General features: G+C 44.1%; 1 protein-coding gene across 3 annotated transcripts in view; it reads left to right on the forward strand.

Annotated features, from left to right (window-relative positions):
- The window catches only part of LOC110976466 (ephrin type-A receptor 4-A-like), a 160,813-nt gene that overhangs the window by 113,061 nt on the left and 29,575 nt on the right, over positions 1 to 18,177 (forward strand). For all 3 annotated transcript variants that reach the window (XM_022229730.2, XM_022229732.2, XM_022229733.2), the window contains exon 2: positions 11,749 to 11,904. In XM_022229730.2, the coding sequence (XP_022085422.2) occupies positions 11,749 to 11,904 (156 nt within the window). The remainder of the gene's footprint in view (positions 1 to 11,748; positions 11,905 to 18,177) is intronic.

Raw genomic sequence — 18,177 nt, forward strand, 5'->3', positions numbered from 1 at the left:
CAAAGTCTTGCGAGCCGTCGTATAAAAACGATTAGTAACATGAGATATAACCAGGAGGCTTTCATTTTGAATGGCAAAAAAAAGGCAAAAGGTAGTCTAGATTAATTTTGTTCCCTTTGATATGCATTGCATCGTCATTGAGTGGTATTTTTGCACTAACAACTTCCAGCTTGGTTACTAGTATTTTAAAAGAAGTATTTTGGTCATGAAACTGTATTTATTTTCACGTAGTTGATAACGTTAGACACGACCAATAACAAATACCCAGATTAGAGAACAAAAACCAAATTAAGAAAAAAAGAATTGACAGTTTCGTTTTACATGTTTGTCACACATTTTGTCCCACCAAATTCCAATCAGTTGCTCCGTTAACCTAATAGTAGGAATATCCGCTTTCAAAGGATTCATAAAAAAAAATGTAAAAAGTGTAAAATAATTCCTTTCTCGCGTTTCTGGAGCAGACCAGTTTCATATTCTCAAGGGGTGAAAAATCTGATCCCTTGGTAGGAGTTAGTTTGGAAAAATGTTGAATTGTGGCCCTAAATATTCATGATTTTGCCGAAATTTCATACTGGTGTGGCTGGTGCCCTTTTCCCATCCCATCTTAAACTCAAGTCAACCGTGAACCATATATTTTGACTGGAAGGTGCCGTGACATGCAAATGAGTCTGACTCAGGCATGCTAATATGAATATTCATGAATGCCCAATGACCAATTTCACTTTTCTTAAAAAAAAAAAAAGAAAAAAGAAACTTGTCAAATCTCTGTGCACACTATCCAACCTCTTTGAAAGCAACTCGACCGTGAAGTGATGGAGAGCTGACGGGAAAAAAACACAAAAACAAAAACAAAAAAAAACAGTTTTGAAACATCATTCTTCAAAATCATCTTCGGGGACTCCAGCGCTGGTGTCGTGAATTGTCTCAAGGGTCTAAAATTAGAATGACACGCACTCCCCCCCCATTTTCAGTGCGGCTCATGCAAGTCCACTCATCCCGCATCAAAAGAAAAAAAAAAATCAGAAAGTACATGTATTGTATGTGAATTATGGCTTCAGCACACTGTACATGTACATGCCCTTGTATCTGACTCATGCCGCTGTGTTGAATTAGCATGACAATGGCAGGAGCTGGTTGCCACCCCCCTTCATGGGTTTTTTTTTCTTCGATGTCTCGTCTGCGACCACCGTTACCCCGTCTGGGGCACGTTTCATCTCATCTCATCTCCTTCCATCTTCCTTCCCCCCTCTGTCTCCTACACTCATCCCATCCTCCACTCTTCTCCCCTCCCCCCCCTTTTGCCTCATCCCCAAGTGTCCAGTTTCTTTTGTGGTGTCGAGTTCCGCTCCTGGCGTGGCTGCTCTACCCACCAGAGTTGGTCACCGACCTTTCGCAGCTACCGCCGCTGTAGGCTTTGGAATTGCACATTTAGAAAAAAAAACCACACATTCGGCAGCTTGTTACATGGAGCAATGTACCGGCCTTGATTTGAGTTCATCCTTTTGACCAGAGGCATTTGTGCAAGTCATGATGAAGCTTTTACCCCTGCCTCCTTCTCAGCCCAGTCATTTGACAACCGACTAGGGATCCTCAAACTGCAGACAAGAATGTTCGTTGACAGGAATTGAGTTCTTCACAGACATTGCTTTGAGTTTTGGCCAACCCCGTACAGGCTCTGGTACTTCAGAAAACCTGGAAGAATTCAAGAAAAAAAATGCTGAGATACTGAGAGTCTGAATCACATCTCTCTGTATGTACCCACAAATGTGCTACAAAAACACCGGCATCCTACTTGTATTTTTATCCATTCTGTTCGTCCTTGTCAAATGCAAGGAGGCATGTGGCCTAGTGGTTAGGGTTTGTAGCTGCTGATCATAGGGAGGGTCGGGGGTTCGAATCCAGCTGGTGGCAGCATGTTGTGATCCTGGGCAAGCCACTTTACCCCTATGTGGCTCTCTTTATCTAGGAGTGAATGGGTACCTGTGAGGGCAGATATGGTGGTTTAGCTGTTTGCAGCAAAATGGCCGGACCAGGCTAGTATACTCCCCAGGGAGCTGAGATGGTTTCAGGAATGTTCAGATGATGTGTGAGCCCAGTGTGCTGGGATAATGATAATACAGCACCTCGGAAGAGATTGCTACTGTAGATAGATGGCGCTTTACAATTGCCTGTTATTGTTATTATTAAGTTTCTGTCACAGAGAGAACTTGAGCTTGGTACTCCCACGAAGATCGTCCAGATTCCCCTGTGGCCCAGCCTTCAAATCTAGCTTCGTACAGAGCTCCACGATGCGGAAGGCTTGGTTGACTATTTCCATTCTACACAGGCGGGCACTGGTCCTTCAGAACAATTGGCTTCATCTGTTAATGCACTTCTCAATACCGAGAAATGAGGGCTGTAGCACATGAAAAGGTTTTGAAGCCTGTCAACGTCTGAAAAATTTTTTGAATACAAACTTCATGTCTTTTATGGATTACGAACCCCAAATACAGGTAGCAAAACCGTTTCATTATTTGGACCCGTGTCCTAAAGTAAACTTGTGCCTGTATTCCCGACATTTTAAGATCTCACTGGAGCTCAGACATGTTCAAATTGAAAGGTATCCACTCCCACGTGCCTCTTCCTTTTAGAAATTGATGCCTTCAAAAAGGCCGTGTGTGTACACCGATGATAGAATCTGTGAAGGTCCTGCCACGGACACTCATAAAATCTTTCATTGGGTCATTCACTCGGAAGCGGACAAGTCCATCCTGGAATCCTGTAGATTCCCACAATAATTTGGCGATGAATAGATACAGTCTCAAGAATTAAATTTATCCGGAGGGGGCGATTTCATGTAACATATCTCACCACATTGCCGACTAGGGGCTATTAAGTCAAAATAAACAGCTATTACAAAAAGGGCGCATTTTTTTGACAACTATACTCCATCTTTTTTTTTACGAGGATCTTCAACCTGCAAAATTGACTTTGAAATATTGACACAAGAGTTGTACTTCGGATGAAGCAGGCCTGCCAGAACAGAATTCCAATTTGTGTTTGTAGTTTTCAGGGCTGATATTTGATGCCTAATACTTGCCCTCCCATGTTGCTAGGCCTGCCTTTTTATCGTCAGCAATTACTTGAGAATTGGGGGAGGGTGATTTAAAGTACTCCATGGGGCGCCCAGTTGCTGGGGCTTCTTCGCCACCGTTTTGTCGGTGTTGACAAAATGCACAAGTGCCTCTTGAAGTCTGGTGATTCATGGCTGTACATTTGAAGGCTCTTTTTAATGAAAGGCCTCGGCTTGTGCATTTGGAAGCCTGATAAGGTTGACTGTGCATTGGTTGGAACTCCTCTGGGTTTCAGAAGTGAAGCTTTCCACCACGGGAGTGGTGTTCCTGGGTCAGGTATTTGAATCAGGTCTCTGCGGGGCTGAAGTCGTGTACGAGTTGGGAGCCCCGGTCCCAACCTGAGCAATCCAACGCTGAATGCCCTTCTCCTCCAGATGTAGTTGAACTCCTCCAAAGAAAGTCAACCCTAACAGTCCTCAATCCTGCTGTTTCAAGATAATTTCTCACACATCTGAGAAATGCAGGGCCAGTGCGGCGGACTCGACTGGCTGTGATGTGAATGGGGCTGTTAACGGCATTGAAAACCTTGACAGAACTGGGACTTGAACCTGGAACCACTGAACTGCTGTTCCAGTGCTCCGCCAACTATTTGAAGTAATCCGCCCACCCTTGGCATCCTCCTGTAAAGCCTTTTTAATCACTGCTCGAGTTGGGATGCCAGTCAGCAGATCAAGCCCAGCACCACATTGAGGAGATTTACGGCAGGCAGACAAGCGCCCTCTAAGCCTGGCCTGAGAAAATCTGTTTTTCATTCCAAAACCAACTTTCCTTTTGTCAACCGAGATTGTTGTTAATCACCGGCATTCTCCGGTTTGCTACTTTTGGATTTGTGGTATTGTTCCGCCGGCTGGTGCAATACCATCATTTGATATCTCAAAGGAAGAATAAAAATCCTTTCTTTGAGGGCGAGTCAGAAGACTGCACAAGGCAGTTGTTTGTCTGCAGTCTGGGCTTTGCAGCGTTAATTTGCTTGACTCCAAATTAGTGTTATTTGTACCCCCAGCGCTACTTCCCGTCTTTCTCTCCCTGCTAGCTTTTGTGCTCCGGCATCCAGGAAGGTTTTCGGCCAAGCGAAAATCCTGCGGCTTAAAAGCAGGGCTCAGCTTGTCTCCTTTTGTCCGGCAGATTTGTCCAACATGGCTTAAGGCATGTTCGGGCCATTGTTCATGGGGAGCACTCATCGGCTGAATGGGAGTAAGTTGTTTGGCCGGACAATGCCTCAGTTTGGCTGAAGGACATTGCGATGGGCCATCTCCAAGGATCGATTGGAGATGGTCAGTCCAGCCCCCAGCCAAAGTGGTGTCCAGCTTGTCCAGTTGGTTGTCGATGGATATTGGCAAACATCCAAGTTGATTTTGTTGGATTCCGATAAGACCATTTTTCTTCATTTCCAAAGCCAAGGAACAGATTCCCCCATATTTATGCATATTCCTGAAGCCTGTCGCTTTATTGGAAATTGTCTTGTTATACACAATTGCCGAGCTGTAGTTTAAATGAAAACCAGCGGAACAATCAAAGTATCCATGCATCTCGCTGAGCATTATTTGAATTCACTGTGAACAACCCGAGCTAATGAATTTGTTCTATATTCAGTGCGCAATCACTTTTAAGTTTGCCAGGTTGTTCCTTTTCCCCTGCGATTGTTATGTCTTGTTGCGAAATGTACCGATTACATCAGTGCAAAACGAGAGAGAGAGAAAGGATTACAAATCTTGGGGTGGATTAATAACCTCAACGCGTCACCCTACTCGTGTCCCCAAGTCACATGACGAGCCCAAAGCTCCACCCCCGCACCCCGGCCTTGGTGACTTGATCCCCTGAAAAATGTTGCCAGAGGAATGGGTTCCTCCTGCCGTGGCCACCAAGAGGCACAGTTGCTGCCGTCTCATCACCTCCAGTCCTTCTTAAAAGCACCGGGGTCGGCAGATTAGGAGCATGACATATCCCCCCCCTTGTGTACCCCAGATGGCCCCTTTGTCCCCCCTCCCCCTGTTCATTGTAGGGCCGAGGATTTTTTTTTTTTTTATCTTGTCTGCCTGGAGCACAGATTATCAATTCCCTTTCATGCGCTCTCTCTTCCTCATGAAATATGCATCCCATGTCCTTTCATGGGCCCAAGAAGTGGTGCTCTGCTTTTTGGAGTTGTTGATTTTCCAGTTTAGGGGATAGATAGATATTGGGTTTTCTGAGGAGCCTCCCTGCATAATAAAGCCCTTCGTATCTAAAAGTCTGTATCTTTTATCTTGGTGCATAGATTTTTTTGGGGGGGAGGAAGCATTACATGACTAATTTTCTGAGTATGTTCATATTCTGTTCCCAGTTTTACAGCTCAGAAAGTGGCATTTTCTAAAACTCAAAACAATGTTTTCCAAACGTGATTGCAACTCACAGCAGTGTGCGTTTTGAAGGGAGAGGTCCCAAAGCTCTGTCAGGAGAAGAGGAATTTGAAACCGAACCAGCTTTCAGTTTTATTTGGATGTCAAACGGTACCAAAAAGAAGAAGAAAAAAAAACCATAGAGCCATTTTGTTCCTGGGTTGTAATCTCTGCGGACATTTCACCATTTCAGGATTTTGGACTCGGCCACAGTGGATTTGTAGATTTCAGTATTCAGGTTTTCTTTCCATTCTGAGTTAAATACCAAAACTAAATTTATAATGGTATGGAGGGGGTCAGACAAAACACGGAAACTGGGTGTGTCCCCGAAGGAGAATACATGTGATTTACACAGTTTTTAAGAAAAATATTAAGAATACAGAAGTGCGAAGGGCTTCATCACTTAAAGTTTTATCAATTAATACGTGAAGAATAACTTTCTTAATCCCTGGATTACAGCTGCAGTTACAACTTGTCAGACATTATTGCAGAAATATTGTGCCCTTTAATTGCCGTAGTAGAGTTCTGATAATTCAGGTTTTGCCACTTCTTGGGACATGGTTTTGAAATAGTTCAGTATGAGACTCACATGCATGTAATCCTGGCCATTTTGGAGAGAACTCAGGCTGCTGTTAGCTCGTAAAGTCTAAAGGAAAATCACTTTGCTTCTCTTACGGGTGTTTTTATTCCTCCGTGTTCCTCAGCCATCACTCCCGTTCTCATGATCGTTTCTTCAGCTGCCGTTTGGGTTCATGTCCTGAAGAAACCTCTTTAGAGGAAGTGGCTTCTTCAAACAAAATGAGTTTTTCATAAAAGTATATGGAGATGAGGGACGAAGTCTTTAAAATGACATTGTGGATGGAACGACTAACAAATGAGACTTGTGAGTGATGGATGCCATTTTCAGTTCATCAGTAGGTTGGTTGGACGACCCAACGATTTGTATGCCAATTTTCTTCTCTGCAGGACCTGTCTTCTCCTGCACGTATCAAAAATGGAAAGGGAAAAAAAAATAGCAATGGCATTTTGATCTTTCCTTGAAGTCAAAATGGCTTACAAGTGACTGTTAGTTTAGGCCGAGCTCCTTACCACAGCTCGGAGCCCATGTGGAGTAAATTGAAATAAGAACCGGCAATTCCCGACCAGGCCGTCACAGGTGCTTTTTGTTTCTGATGGTGTTCGTCTGGAGCTGCGTATCGTTTTACGTCGTTTCGTGAAATGAGCTTCCCCCTCTCCCCCTTGCAATCGCGGGCCAGAAATGAGCTATGGGTATTTCCAAATTGAAAGAGTAGCTGAAAAATGGTTTCCAAATGGGGTTTCTTTTAAGGGGGGGGGCCCACTGTAAAGTGATGGGGATGTAATTCAGTGGCCGTCAAAAAGTCTTGAGGAATGTCTCTGGGATGAGTCAGGACTAGAGAACTCGGGTGTGTCTCTTTAGAGTCCCTGATGTCGGCGGTGGCTCAGAGCTTTCAGGAGAGCCTGCAAGTGCAGGAGAGAGGAGCTTTCAGGATGCATATCCGTCTTTTGCTCACTGTGTCTCACAAAGAAAGAAATACCTCGGCCCAGTACAAGAGAAGTCTCGGCGGAAATGAAGCCCTGCCAGTATCCACGGGTTGGGTTAGAGTCCCGAGTTGTGTCAACAACAACCCCCAAAAAAGCCGACATGGGAATTCATTTCCAGTACGGTAAATTTAATCGTACGATGAGCTCATCAGTAGAAAGGCAACGTGATCACAAAGGACGGCTGTCCCCCCCTTTTTTGGGCTCCTTGTGAGACTTGTGCTGTTTTGTAAAGTCGGGTGTGAGATTTCTTGGTTGACTGGAGTTCGGGGATATAACCTCGACAGAAACGACACCCGGGACAAAAAGCTGACCGTGGGTTTAGCCGCTCCACTCTGGCTTCAGAGGAACAAACTTGGCCTGGTAACCTCAGCTGAAGAGTCAACAAGACATCCTTTTGGTGACGTAAATGGATGTCCCTCCCCCACAGAACAGGCCCCTCTTGGGGGTACGAGCTACTTGCAAATCCAACATTTGTATTCGTGGCTTATTCCAAAGTTTGCTCTGGTGATTTCTGTGGGTTTTGGAAGAGAAAGGGACAGAGGGAAATTGGAAAGATATTGACACCCCCCCTCATTATTTGGAAGTCACTTTGACTCCAAACAAATCTTCTGTTTCTCTTTGATGACTGTATTTTTGGGCGGGGTTTCGCAACCTTGGTTTCTACTGTAGAACCAACCGTAAATGGCAGAAAGTGGCTCGTCAGAATTTGGGCAGAGAAACTGCAGTGCAACTTGGGCAGCGGTGGTTTTGTTTCGGGGGAATACGTCGAGGGAGGGATGGGGTTGTGACGGCAAACGATTGTGCAAGAAATGGTTTTAGTGCCGTCTAGCAGTGCAGACGCGAGGGAAACACGAAAATGCCCAAAAGCTCCAGCTGATCTTGTTTTTGCCAATTTCATCAAATATTAATATTGACTGGGGTTTAAAGCCGACCCAACAATATCGCTGTCATAAAAAAAAAGCTGGCAGAGATGGTTATTAAAGTTTAGTGCTTTCCTGGTACGGAGCAGATGTTTGTGTGGAGTCTTTTTCCATAGGCATAATTGCTGGCTGTTTGCTGCAGATGTTTTTCAGGTTTAGGCCGGCTAGGAGTACTCACTGTTGTGTGTTTATGTAAATGTACCGGTATATTCAGGTTTTTTTTTTTATTGTTATCTTGCAGGCGTCTGTCTGTACATTCAATTCTGTTTACGATGTGCTTTTTTCAGGCAGACATACTTTTCGCTGGGTTTGCCTGTTATCTTTTCCTATTTTTTTTCCCCACACAAAGAGCCCAAGTTTCATTTGAAAATCCTGATAATCTATCCTTGCACATGCAGATCGTTAAACACCTGTACTTTTTCCATCAGTGTTCTGTACTGAGTTCCGAGAGTCTCTTAAATACATGGCACGCTGTCGGCTGTTATTTTTTTTGTTTGGCTCCACTGACTGATGTTGAACAAATGACAAGCATTTTCCCAGTCGTTCCTTTCTCTCTGAGTTTTTGCATTCGAGTCTTATCGGACGGAGGGGTGAGTGAACGAGCGACAAGCGACACGGACTCGCTCCCTGGCAGCTACCCGCACTTCTCTTCGCCAGAAGCCCGCGCAAACAAGTCCCAAATTCAATCGAGCGACGATCGGCAAATAAAGCACGCTGTTTCTCCTCTCCCTCCCTCCCCGCTCGTGCCTTTTTTTTAATTTCTTCCCCCCCCCTTCGGTCAGGCACATTTGCCGCCCCCTTACATCAGATGAGATGAACTCCCCAGAATATCCGATATTCTTAATTGCTACAACTCTTAATCGATCAGGTTCCCGACAACATTTTGCCCAAATCCATATCGGATTAGGTTTGATTTTTCTCCCCCACCCAGCACTGACTGTGTCCAGAAGGGGGAAATATTGCCAGGCATTGTAAAAGCATTGGCAACAGTGTGTGTCTTAGTATTTCATTGTCCGCATGCATGTCAAGAGCCTCTCCTTTTATTGCAAGGTCCAAGTGTAATTCCAACAGTTATTTTGCAAACTATCATGAGATACATTTTGTTGAGAATTTACTGGACACAACCCATCTTGTGAATTTGTTGGTCACTTTTATTGTATATAAACCTTCCCAAGGTCTCAAAAATCCTCCGCTTTAATAGAAAAATCAGGAAAACGTTCTGTACACCTGAACTTTGTAGGCATACCAACCTACCATCATTCAAAATCTGCCGCGCTGCAAAACTGTGGTGTAGATTTAACACCAAATCTAAATAGGGCAACAAGAGTCCAACATTGCCTGGTATGGATACCAAGGGTGTTGATGTTACACTTAAACTTGGTGGTTATTTGAATGCAGTGGTGGATGCGGAAATATCCGTGATGTTCAAGGTTAAAATCATATATTTACAAATGTGTAGATGTATTTTCCTCAAAAGGCTCTTGAAGCTGATTGGCCGTTTGGATGATTAACAAGTTAAAAAAAACGGGCCACGGTTGCAATCGACCTTGGTATACATTTTCGGCTTCTCCCTGTTGCCATGGCAATGCAATGGCTGCCACAGTACAGCTCACCCTCTGCCTTCCAAGGCAGCTGGAGACCGACTGATGTAGATGTTTTGTGCATCAGGAGGTTCTCCGCTGATACGCATGAAATTGGAAGGGAAGGAAAAGTACCAGCATTGAATTGTGTTTTTACTCACTCGCGCGTGTTGGTTTTGTTTGTTTTAGTGCACCATTGCACAGTTCATTGGAACAGCTTGAAGTTAACGAGCTTTCACAATTTGAAAAGAGTAGCTCAGTCTTTCTGGAGGGGAACAGCTGGTCAAAATGTTGTCATGTACTTTTGGCGAAGTACACCGTACGGCTTTACTGAGGCTTTAATTGTATGTGGCAGAAAGCAGACACATTCAGCCGTTTTTTTTTTTTGCTTTAAAAAAAGAAGAAAAGAAAAGAAAAAAAGATTATGAAGGCGTCAACTGGTCCGATCGCTACGTTCTGGCGCGGAGCTTTCAAAGGGGTGCAAATTGAGGCGGTTTGGTCTTTGAACTTGAATCAGAGTATTTGCAGAGAACCGTCTCAAACAGTTGTATCATATTAGGGATTTACTCTTTGAGCATGGCACAAAGTGGAGTTGGATCCCTTAGTGGATGAGGCACCCGTGCTCGTTAGCATTCATGTCGGTAGACAGAATGCACTTTGAATGAACCTGACAAAATGTCGAGTATATATTAATGGATTCGTCACATTTGAATAACGTTTCTCATCAGCAAAAAAGTTCAAGGACGTGAATTGCCGTCATTGTAACAGCCTCGGGGGGAATGATATTGTGCTGGCTGTCAGGCCTGGGCGGCACCGTGTGATCCGCGTTGCGGAACCATTGCAAATGAGCTTCCCTTGTCAACAAAGGCTTACAGACAATGATATACATAATAATGGTGCAGAAAAATCAAGGGGCCCATTCTTCAGTCGGTATTTGGGTCAGATCTGGGCCACAGAAGTTCGCATGACTCCGAGCGAGATATTATTAATGTCACAGTCACGCGTGGTGCAGGATGTTTTAATTCAAGTTGATGACCATTAGTTGTCAGTAATGTCTGTTCTTTCTAAGAAAAAGACCCTCCGTTTGGAACGGGGAAGCAGCTGTAAAAAGTATAGTAAACGTTTTTGTCAGGCGAATTGGACGTACGTAAACGATATGTGATGTTCTGCCTTTCTGCTCACTTTAAAAAAGAAGGCAGTGCACTTTTAGGAGCAGAAAAGTTGGGCCTCTGTACCCGCTGCCCCTGTCCTTGTACATGTATGCATGCTGTGGAATGATTGGTTGTAAGACTGAAAGTACCAGCAGAGGGCGCTGTTCACCATTCATGTGGTTCATAGAACAGTATACCTGTAGCTGGCGGACCAATAAACTGCCATACACAGCAGTGAGAAATACTCCCACCCGAAAGAAAATCTGGAAACATGTTTGTTTCTCAGGCGTTGAAGATGCGCCTCCACTTAAGTGCTCATTTCTTCATCTTTTCCTTTTTTTACGTGCACTTTTTAGCAGCGTGACTGATGATCTTTGAATATTTGAGTCTTATCGAGAGATCATCACCCCTTAATAGGCGTGAAGCCCGTCGCCATTTTGAAAATTGATGCCTAGTTCCACTGCAAAATAGAGCCATTAGGAGGGCCCCCTTTGGTCCAATATTTTTGGAACTACAAGCTGGATGTTCCGCTGGTAACTACCATCTTTCTTTTTAACAAGCCATCCAGTATATGTGGTACAAAATGCTCCAACAGCCCGAGAATTTGGTAGCTCGCAGATAGTGAGTTTTGTTGCCACAAGCAGTTGGAGGCTTACTTAGTGGCCTGCAACCAAAAGGCCGAGGTATGTGTCATTCCATGAGGTTGGGGCACAATTTGTGACGGTGTCCTTGTTACATGGGTAACTTTTACCATCTGTCATGACCTGTAGAGTAGGTCATTTACTCTGTAAAATAACACACACCTCTGTATTCAGCCTTGCAAGATGTATAACAATGTCAATTTGGAATCCACATAGAGGGAAATAGCTGTTCATTTTTACGGAGCCCATGTAACAATGGACACCGTCACAAATTGTGCCCCAACCTCATGGAATGACCCGTGTGTGTGTGCGCTGGTTAGGAAGTGAGGGGTTCGTTGGTTGGATTCTGCATGTGTATTTCCCGGTCTCATTTCCCTTTTTCTTTCTTCTTTCTCATTGCCGCAGCGTGCATTGTCGGGACGTACAAGGCTGGCGTGGGACCCGACCGTTGCAGCCCCTGCCCGGCCAAGAGCCACGCCGACCACAACTCCACGCGGCAGTGCACCTGTATACCCGACTTCTTCCGTGTGCCCGAGGAAGGCCCGGAGGTCGCCTGCACCGGTAGGTACAACCCAAACAAAAAAGGGGAGGGGGGGAGGAGTTTGGACTGAGATTCTATACGTGAATCATGGACTCCATCAGCAGAGAAATTTACCTCTGGCGGAAAGTTTCTTTTTTGCTTCACATGTAACATTTATGAAACAATGAAATAGAGCCCAGTGTGGCACATTGTGTGTTAGCACAGGACATCAGTTTAGCCGAGCTTGGCAGAAAGGCTCTCTTTGCAGGTTTCACGTCACTAAACGAGTCTGACACCATCATCTACATCTGAAGTCCACACTTAATCACCATCTGTGCCAGTGGTCAGTGTAAACTTCTTGTTATGATGAAAACAGTATTGTTGTAGGGCCTTTTATTGCTTTGACAGTGTGGTTAGGGAACTTCTGCACTTTTTGGGGGGGCTTTGAGAGTGGGTTACAGAGTAGAGTCTCATTGTCGAAGTAAGAAGTAAAGTTGCATCAACGCACCAACCAGAAAATATCCTGCCCAGAATGTTGCATTGTCATGAAACCCCCCCACTCCAAACATCCCCAAAGGATTGCATGATAAGTAGCCAAGGACAGTTAATTTAAAAGGTAGAAAGTCTGAGCAAGGCAGTGGGAACAGTGAAAATATATGTACATGTACATCATTGTGATAGTGGGCACATAATATAAATCACCATGATGCAGACTTTGCCGCACCAAATCGGGCTCAATATTCCCCCCAAAATGCACCCTTGAGATGCCCCTCAATAGCCCACTGACAGACATCCCCAGCAGGTGTAGCACCATACTTGGCAGTGCACTGGGTGACCCAGGCTGACCTCCAAGCGACCCAGGTTGACCCTGGTGTCAGGGATCAGTGGGAAGGAGCCCCTCTCCCCAGGTGGTGTCACATGGGGCGTAAGAGCATTGTCGCATCAGAAGCGATTATCATCTCTGGAAACCCCAGAGTGCGGGTCGAGTGTGTGGGTTTGGTTTGGAAGTAACATTTTGACTTCTTGGAAGGGTAAGACTAAAAGAACTTTCCTGGAGAAGAATGATTGAAGATTTGAAACGGAGACATTCCTTCAGGTAAATTCATGTCAAAAGTATAACTGGCTGTACATTTTCATTAGCTTCATTTGTTGTTTATCAGATTGAAATCCAAAAAAGTGGGAGAGGTTACCAAAAGAAAATCTACAGCGGTACGTCTGTGTTCTTGATTTTACAGCCTTCGTGTCTGAGTACTTTCTCTTTTGGTGAATGTGGCAGCCAGTGGTATTCGGAACTGAAATGCCTGTAATGGCCACACCTGGCCAGAATCTACTATCAAATGCCCGTTGTTTTCCAACAAGAAATGAGAATTTGACAGGTCTAAGAATCTGATTGTTAAGTGCAAGTATTGAGCTCTCGGGAAGATGCAAGCTCAGATGCAGTTTGCAAGCATTCGTTCACCTACAGAGATCCCATCTAGAAAGAGTTGGTCTCGTTTGTGGAGACGCGATATGGCAGATGTGTGTTCACCAAGGCGACAGTGTCTCTACTTTATACATACATGTACCTTGGTGGGCAAAAATGAAGGAGGGTATATTGTAGTGCCACGGTTGGAAGTGTACCAAGTCTGTATGCTGGGGAAGCTTGAAAAATCCACTTTTCTTCTGCCGAAAATTAGCAGACAGGGAAATAATTCAGAAGTCTGTGACTGGTTTTTTTTTGTTTTCTTGTTGTTTTTCACTCTTTTTTTTGGGGGGGGAGGTCTCCTTTAATTGGGAAATGGGATCGGACTTAATTTCTGGAACAGCATGAAAGGGATCCTCCTCGTCCACCTGTTTCAACAGGAGGCATGAAGAAGAAAAATAACCGCGCTCGGGGTTCCGTCATTCTCGGAGAGATCTGGGCAAACATTTATTCTCCTCTTGGGCAGCGGAGGGTTGAGTGGCCCCCATAATGGTACGTTGACGTGCCGCGCATTCTCAAGGTGTGTTAAAGGGGGGCAAAGCCATTCGGGGGGAGGGGAGTCAGTGCAGCATGTTGCACTGCAAGGAGAACATTGGATACTTTTATAGCAATAAGCCTTTTGTGAGTTAAATTCAAATAAAATCAGGTACCCTGAGTTACCTCCACATAAACTGGAAAATATGAATTCCCAGACTAAAGACGTTGTTGCTATACCTCGTGATTCGGGGCAAGCTTTTGCATAGCGACCACCATCTCTGGAATGGACTGGTTCCTTTGTGCCGTTCTTATCCATTGAAAACTGTGTATTGGTGTAAGGCATCTCTTATGTAAAGCAAAAGCATGCCCCAAATCACGAGGTATGGCAAGAGTGCCTTTAGTATGGAGAATTCACATGGTTATGTTCACCTGAATTTAAAGAACTCAGTGTACCAGATTTTATTCAAACTTAACTCGCCAAAGGCTTATTGGTATGGCACAAACAGTTTCAGGGACTTCACTTTTGTTCATGCTGGCAGCAACTGACCAGGGAAATCCTGTACCATTATTGTGGTTTCTTTCTTGCTCTTGTGACCAGCCCATTCAAACCTTGAAAGTCATGGCAAAAGGAGGTATTTTGAGGAAGTACTGCATCACGATTTCATTAGATTTAGTTTTTTTGTTGTTCCGATGTGCACTCTTCCAAAACTGAACGTGACTGTGCATCATGTGATTCATGCTACCTTGCAACTCCTCTAAAACAAATGGAGGGAAACCTCAACCTAGTTCACTTGGCGAAAAAACTTATTTCACGGCAGGAAAAAGGTCTACTGACTTGTCTTGAAATTGACGATAAAATGGCTGCATGGAGATGGGACGACAACTGATATATTAAGTGTGCGACTTTTACGAGGTGCAAATTGTGGAACGATTTTATTTCGACTATGCGAGAAATCTTTCTTTAAAAAACTCATCAGCATTTATCGTCTGATTTTACTGGGGGAAGGTGGCGGGCAGTAATTCTTGTCCTACAACACCGGGGTATCTGTTTAGTGCAATTTTGGACAGACTGATTAGCCAACTTCTCTGTCCGCAAATAGTTCAGCTCTGGGACGGATGACGATTCAATAAAAAAATCGCTGCAACCCGCAGGAAGAAATTTACAACCGGGCAGCTGGCGAGAATTAGTCAGAGGCTGAAAATAAAAAAACAAATAACTCAGTAATCAAAAGAAAAAAAAAAAATTGTCAGACCGGCATCCCCTATATATTGTGGGGGGGGGTGTGGTACTGGGGGATTTTAAATCATCCAGGTTGAGGTGCGAGTTTTTGTTCTGCCCTAGGGAGTAATAAAAAGGCCAGCTAGGCCGCTCATCATCGGTCCCGTTTATGGGCAGGGCCACCAAGTTCAGTGTCTTGGAGTTTTGTTTTCAGCTGGCGACTCTTGAGAAATCTGATGTGGCACATTTGTGATGTTACCCAGGCCCCTACTTCCCCCCCTTTTTTTTTCTTCTTAAGTTGGCAAGAGTTGTGTGCCAGTGGGAGTGAAATTCTTTAGTAACTGGGTCCACAATTGAATTACAACAAAATGACACGGCGGCGACCAATTGAAAATGGAGAGGTGAGAGAGAGAATGTGTTGACGCCACATCATCTTTTTTTTTTTTTTTTTAAATTTTATCATGGGGGTGTTGTTTAATTGAATTTATTTACCTGACGAGGTCATAAAACCTGGACAATTTTGATAAACTGTGACACCATCAGGTGGCACAGCAATAAATAATCGAGACGACTTTTGGGTGTGATGAAAAGGTAGTGTCGTGTAAATTTACAACATGGTAGATAATTGTAAAGACTAGGTAATGAGCAATAAGTTTTGTCGACGATCCTGACATTGTTTCACGTGCCTTTGATGCATTGCCCAATGTAGAGGTCTCGTAGTTGTCAGAGCGCACCAAAAGTTCCCGAGGATTTGTGTACAGATTTTATTCCAAATTTGACAGCTTTATTATCAAGAAGTTTCACTTCAGGTAAGAGTTCCATATACGGACATCGCTTATTTTCCCGTGCAGTGGATTATAGTGATAACATGACCTACAAAGCCAAGTTTAGTCAGGGAAATGTCCGAAGCATTCACTTCGAAAAAACGTGGCATTTTTCAGACTGGATTCCCAACAGGGCTTGTGTACAGGGTGTCAAGTGATGTCCGTGTAGGGGAATTCTTTCGTCATTGCCTTGTCAGGGTTCTTGTTGTTCAATTTATGAAACTCTTTAATAATGAAGAAAGAAACCTGGCTTCTTTTTTGAAGCCATTGACCCCATCTCGATTTTGGAGAGTCCGCTGTCTGGGTTGCCCAGGAGTGTTGTGGAGTTGGCAGGTGGGGCAGACATTCAGTGAGTGGTGTGTGGACCACTGTGGTGTCAACTTTGAAACTACCCAGAGATGGGTGGTGACCTTCATTTTTCCCCTCATTTTTGGGCCGAGAGGCGCAGGTACAGGTAGTTTGGGGTTTTATGGCATTGCGGGGTGCATTGTGACAACCAGCAGACACTGTTGAAATGGACAAAATGGATTTCAAGACCCACAGGAGGAAATGACTATTGAAGGAACGAGGTTGTCGACTGATGAACTCTTCTTAATCCAGTTTTTATTCACATAAGAAATGCACGCACAGTTCTAAAGTGCAGATTTAATGACAGATTTGTATTGGTTATGCAGTACCCTTTTTGTTGTGTAGCTAGCCTGATGAATGCCATGTTATGTTAATTGATGCTGTTTTTTAAACTCGCTTCATCTGTCAAAGGATTTCCCTAGGTCTTTAATAATAATAAGGCTTTCACTTTTTATGCCTAGGGATCATCAGAATTTCAGAGCAACCCCAAAACAGGGATTGATGAGAAATTCATGAGTGGAATTTCATCTAGATGGAAATTACCTATGTGCTTGGCTGGGAACTGCCTAAATACGATGATTGAAGTAAATTTCAGCTCTTTGATGATACACTCAGTTGGCTTTTTTTCTTTTCTCTTAGAGTACTTGGGCTTTGAGCAGACATTTGCATATCGGAAAAACAAAATCGTGTTTCACTAATAGAGGCCACAGATATTTGCTTGAGCGTCTGTTAAAACAGCCTTCCCTTCCCCCCCCGACACGGAGAGTGGCACTAAGTAAAAAAGCAAGAAGGGGGAAAAGCCCATAGATGGCAAATCTACCGCTGCTATTTTTAGGACAGTCCTCAGCTTTACTCGCACCCTCCTCTGTATTTGGCTGAAGTCCTCAGAATGACTGGGATAGCAAGACGTTCAGTCCCCTAAAAAGGCATGGGGGGGAAGGGGGGGACACGGGTGGGGAAGAAAGGGACTGCCGGTATCAATAATGGATCCATATCTGTCGGTCAGCTGCCAGTCAAAGTTTGTTTCTCCTCTCGTTGGAACGTTCCATTCAGAAAAAGGAGAGAGAGAGAGAAAGAGAGAGGAGAACATTGGTGCTGCTGTTAGAAGGGTTGAGGTGACCCTAGCCATCAACTACACGATGGCACATCGGATAATAACTGGCTTGGAAGCGATCGATATTTAAAGGTCACAAATGCTAGCAGGAATGTGGTCCTGTGGCTTTTTGTTTTTTAACTTTGCCGCTTGTGTAAATACGTACTGTGCAATTGTGCGGCAGTAGTGCAAGGCAGAAGTAGCTACACACACTGTCGTTCCAGGAAGCTTCAGGAAAAGATTCATAATTGGGAAATAAAAAGTTTGCGTAGTACTTAAGTGCATGTGTCTTTTACCAACAGATTTTGCCTGATATGTCAGTTGAGGTTTTATAAGCTGACAGGTGAATCAATATTCTTTTTAATTAGATCAGGATTTAGGGGCTCTTCAAAGTTGTGGATTAGTACTATTGAGGATACAAAGGACATTTCGTATGCTCACATTTTGACACCTGAGTGGATTTCTCGCGGCATGTAACTTGTTGGAGGTCGTTACATCCCCGTTCGAACAACGACGACTTCAATTTTCTGTCAGCCTTGACATTGATGCCTTGGTTGGAGTTTTCAAAGTGTGACTGGAAGTTCCCTCTGAAGTGCTGCCCCTGGAAAGTGCAGTTAAAACAATGATTGAATTGCATCGGGATGGTCACCTTTGAGATTGCAGCAAGACTGCTCGTTCAGAAATTACAAATACTGATGAAATCTCCAGTTACAAGAGAAAACCGAGCATGTGACATTTCGTTTTTTTTTACATTGCAAGAAATTCTAACGGAAAGAGAAAACAGATTTCTTCGCTGCTGCATAATATGAGAAACTCTAATCGCACGAAAGGATTGAAGATGGGAGATTCCTTCTTTACTTCCTGAAATGCAATTGCTTTCCCTGCAAAACA

Source organism: Acanthaster planci, linkage group LG16, assembly GCF_054643075.1.
Source record: "Acanthaster planci isolate LZ-2023a linkage group LG16, COTS_SCS, whole genome shotgun sequence".
Classification (NCBI taxonomy): Eukaryota; Metazoa; Echinodermata; class Asteroidea; order Valvatida; family Acanthasteridae; genus Acanthaster; species Acanthaster planci.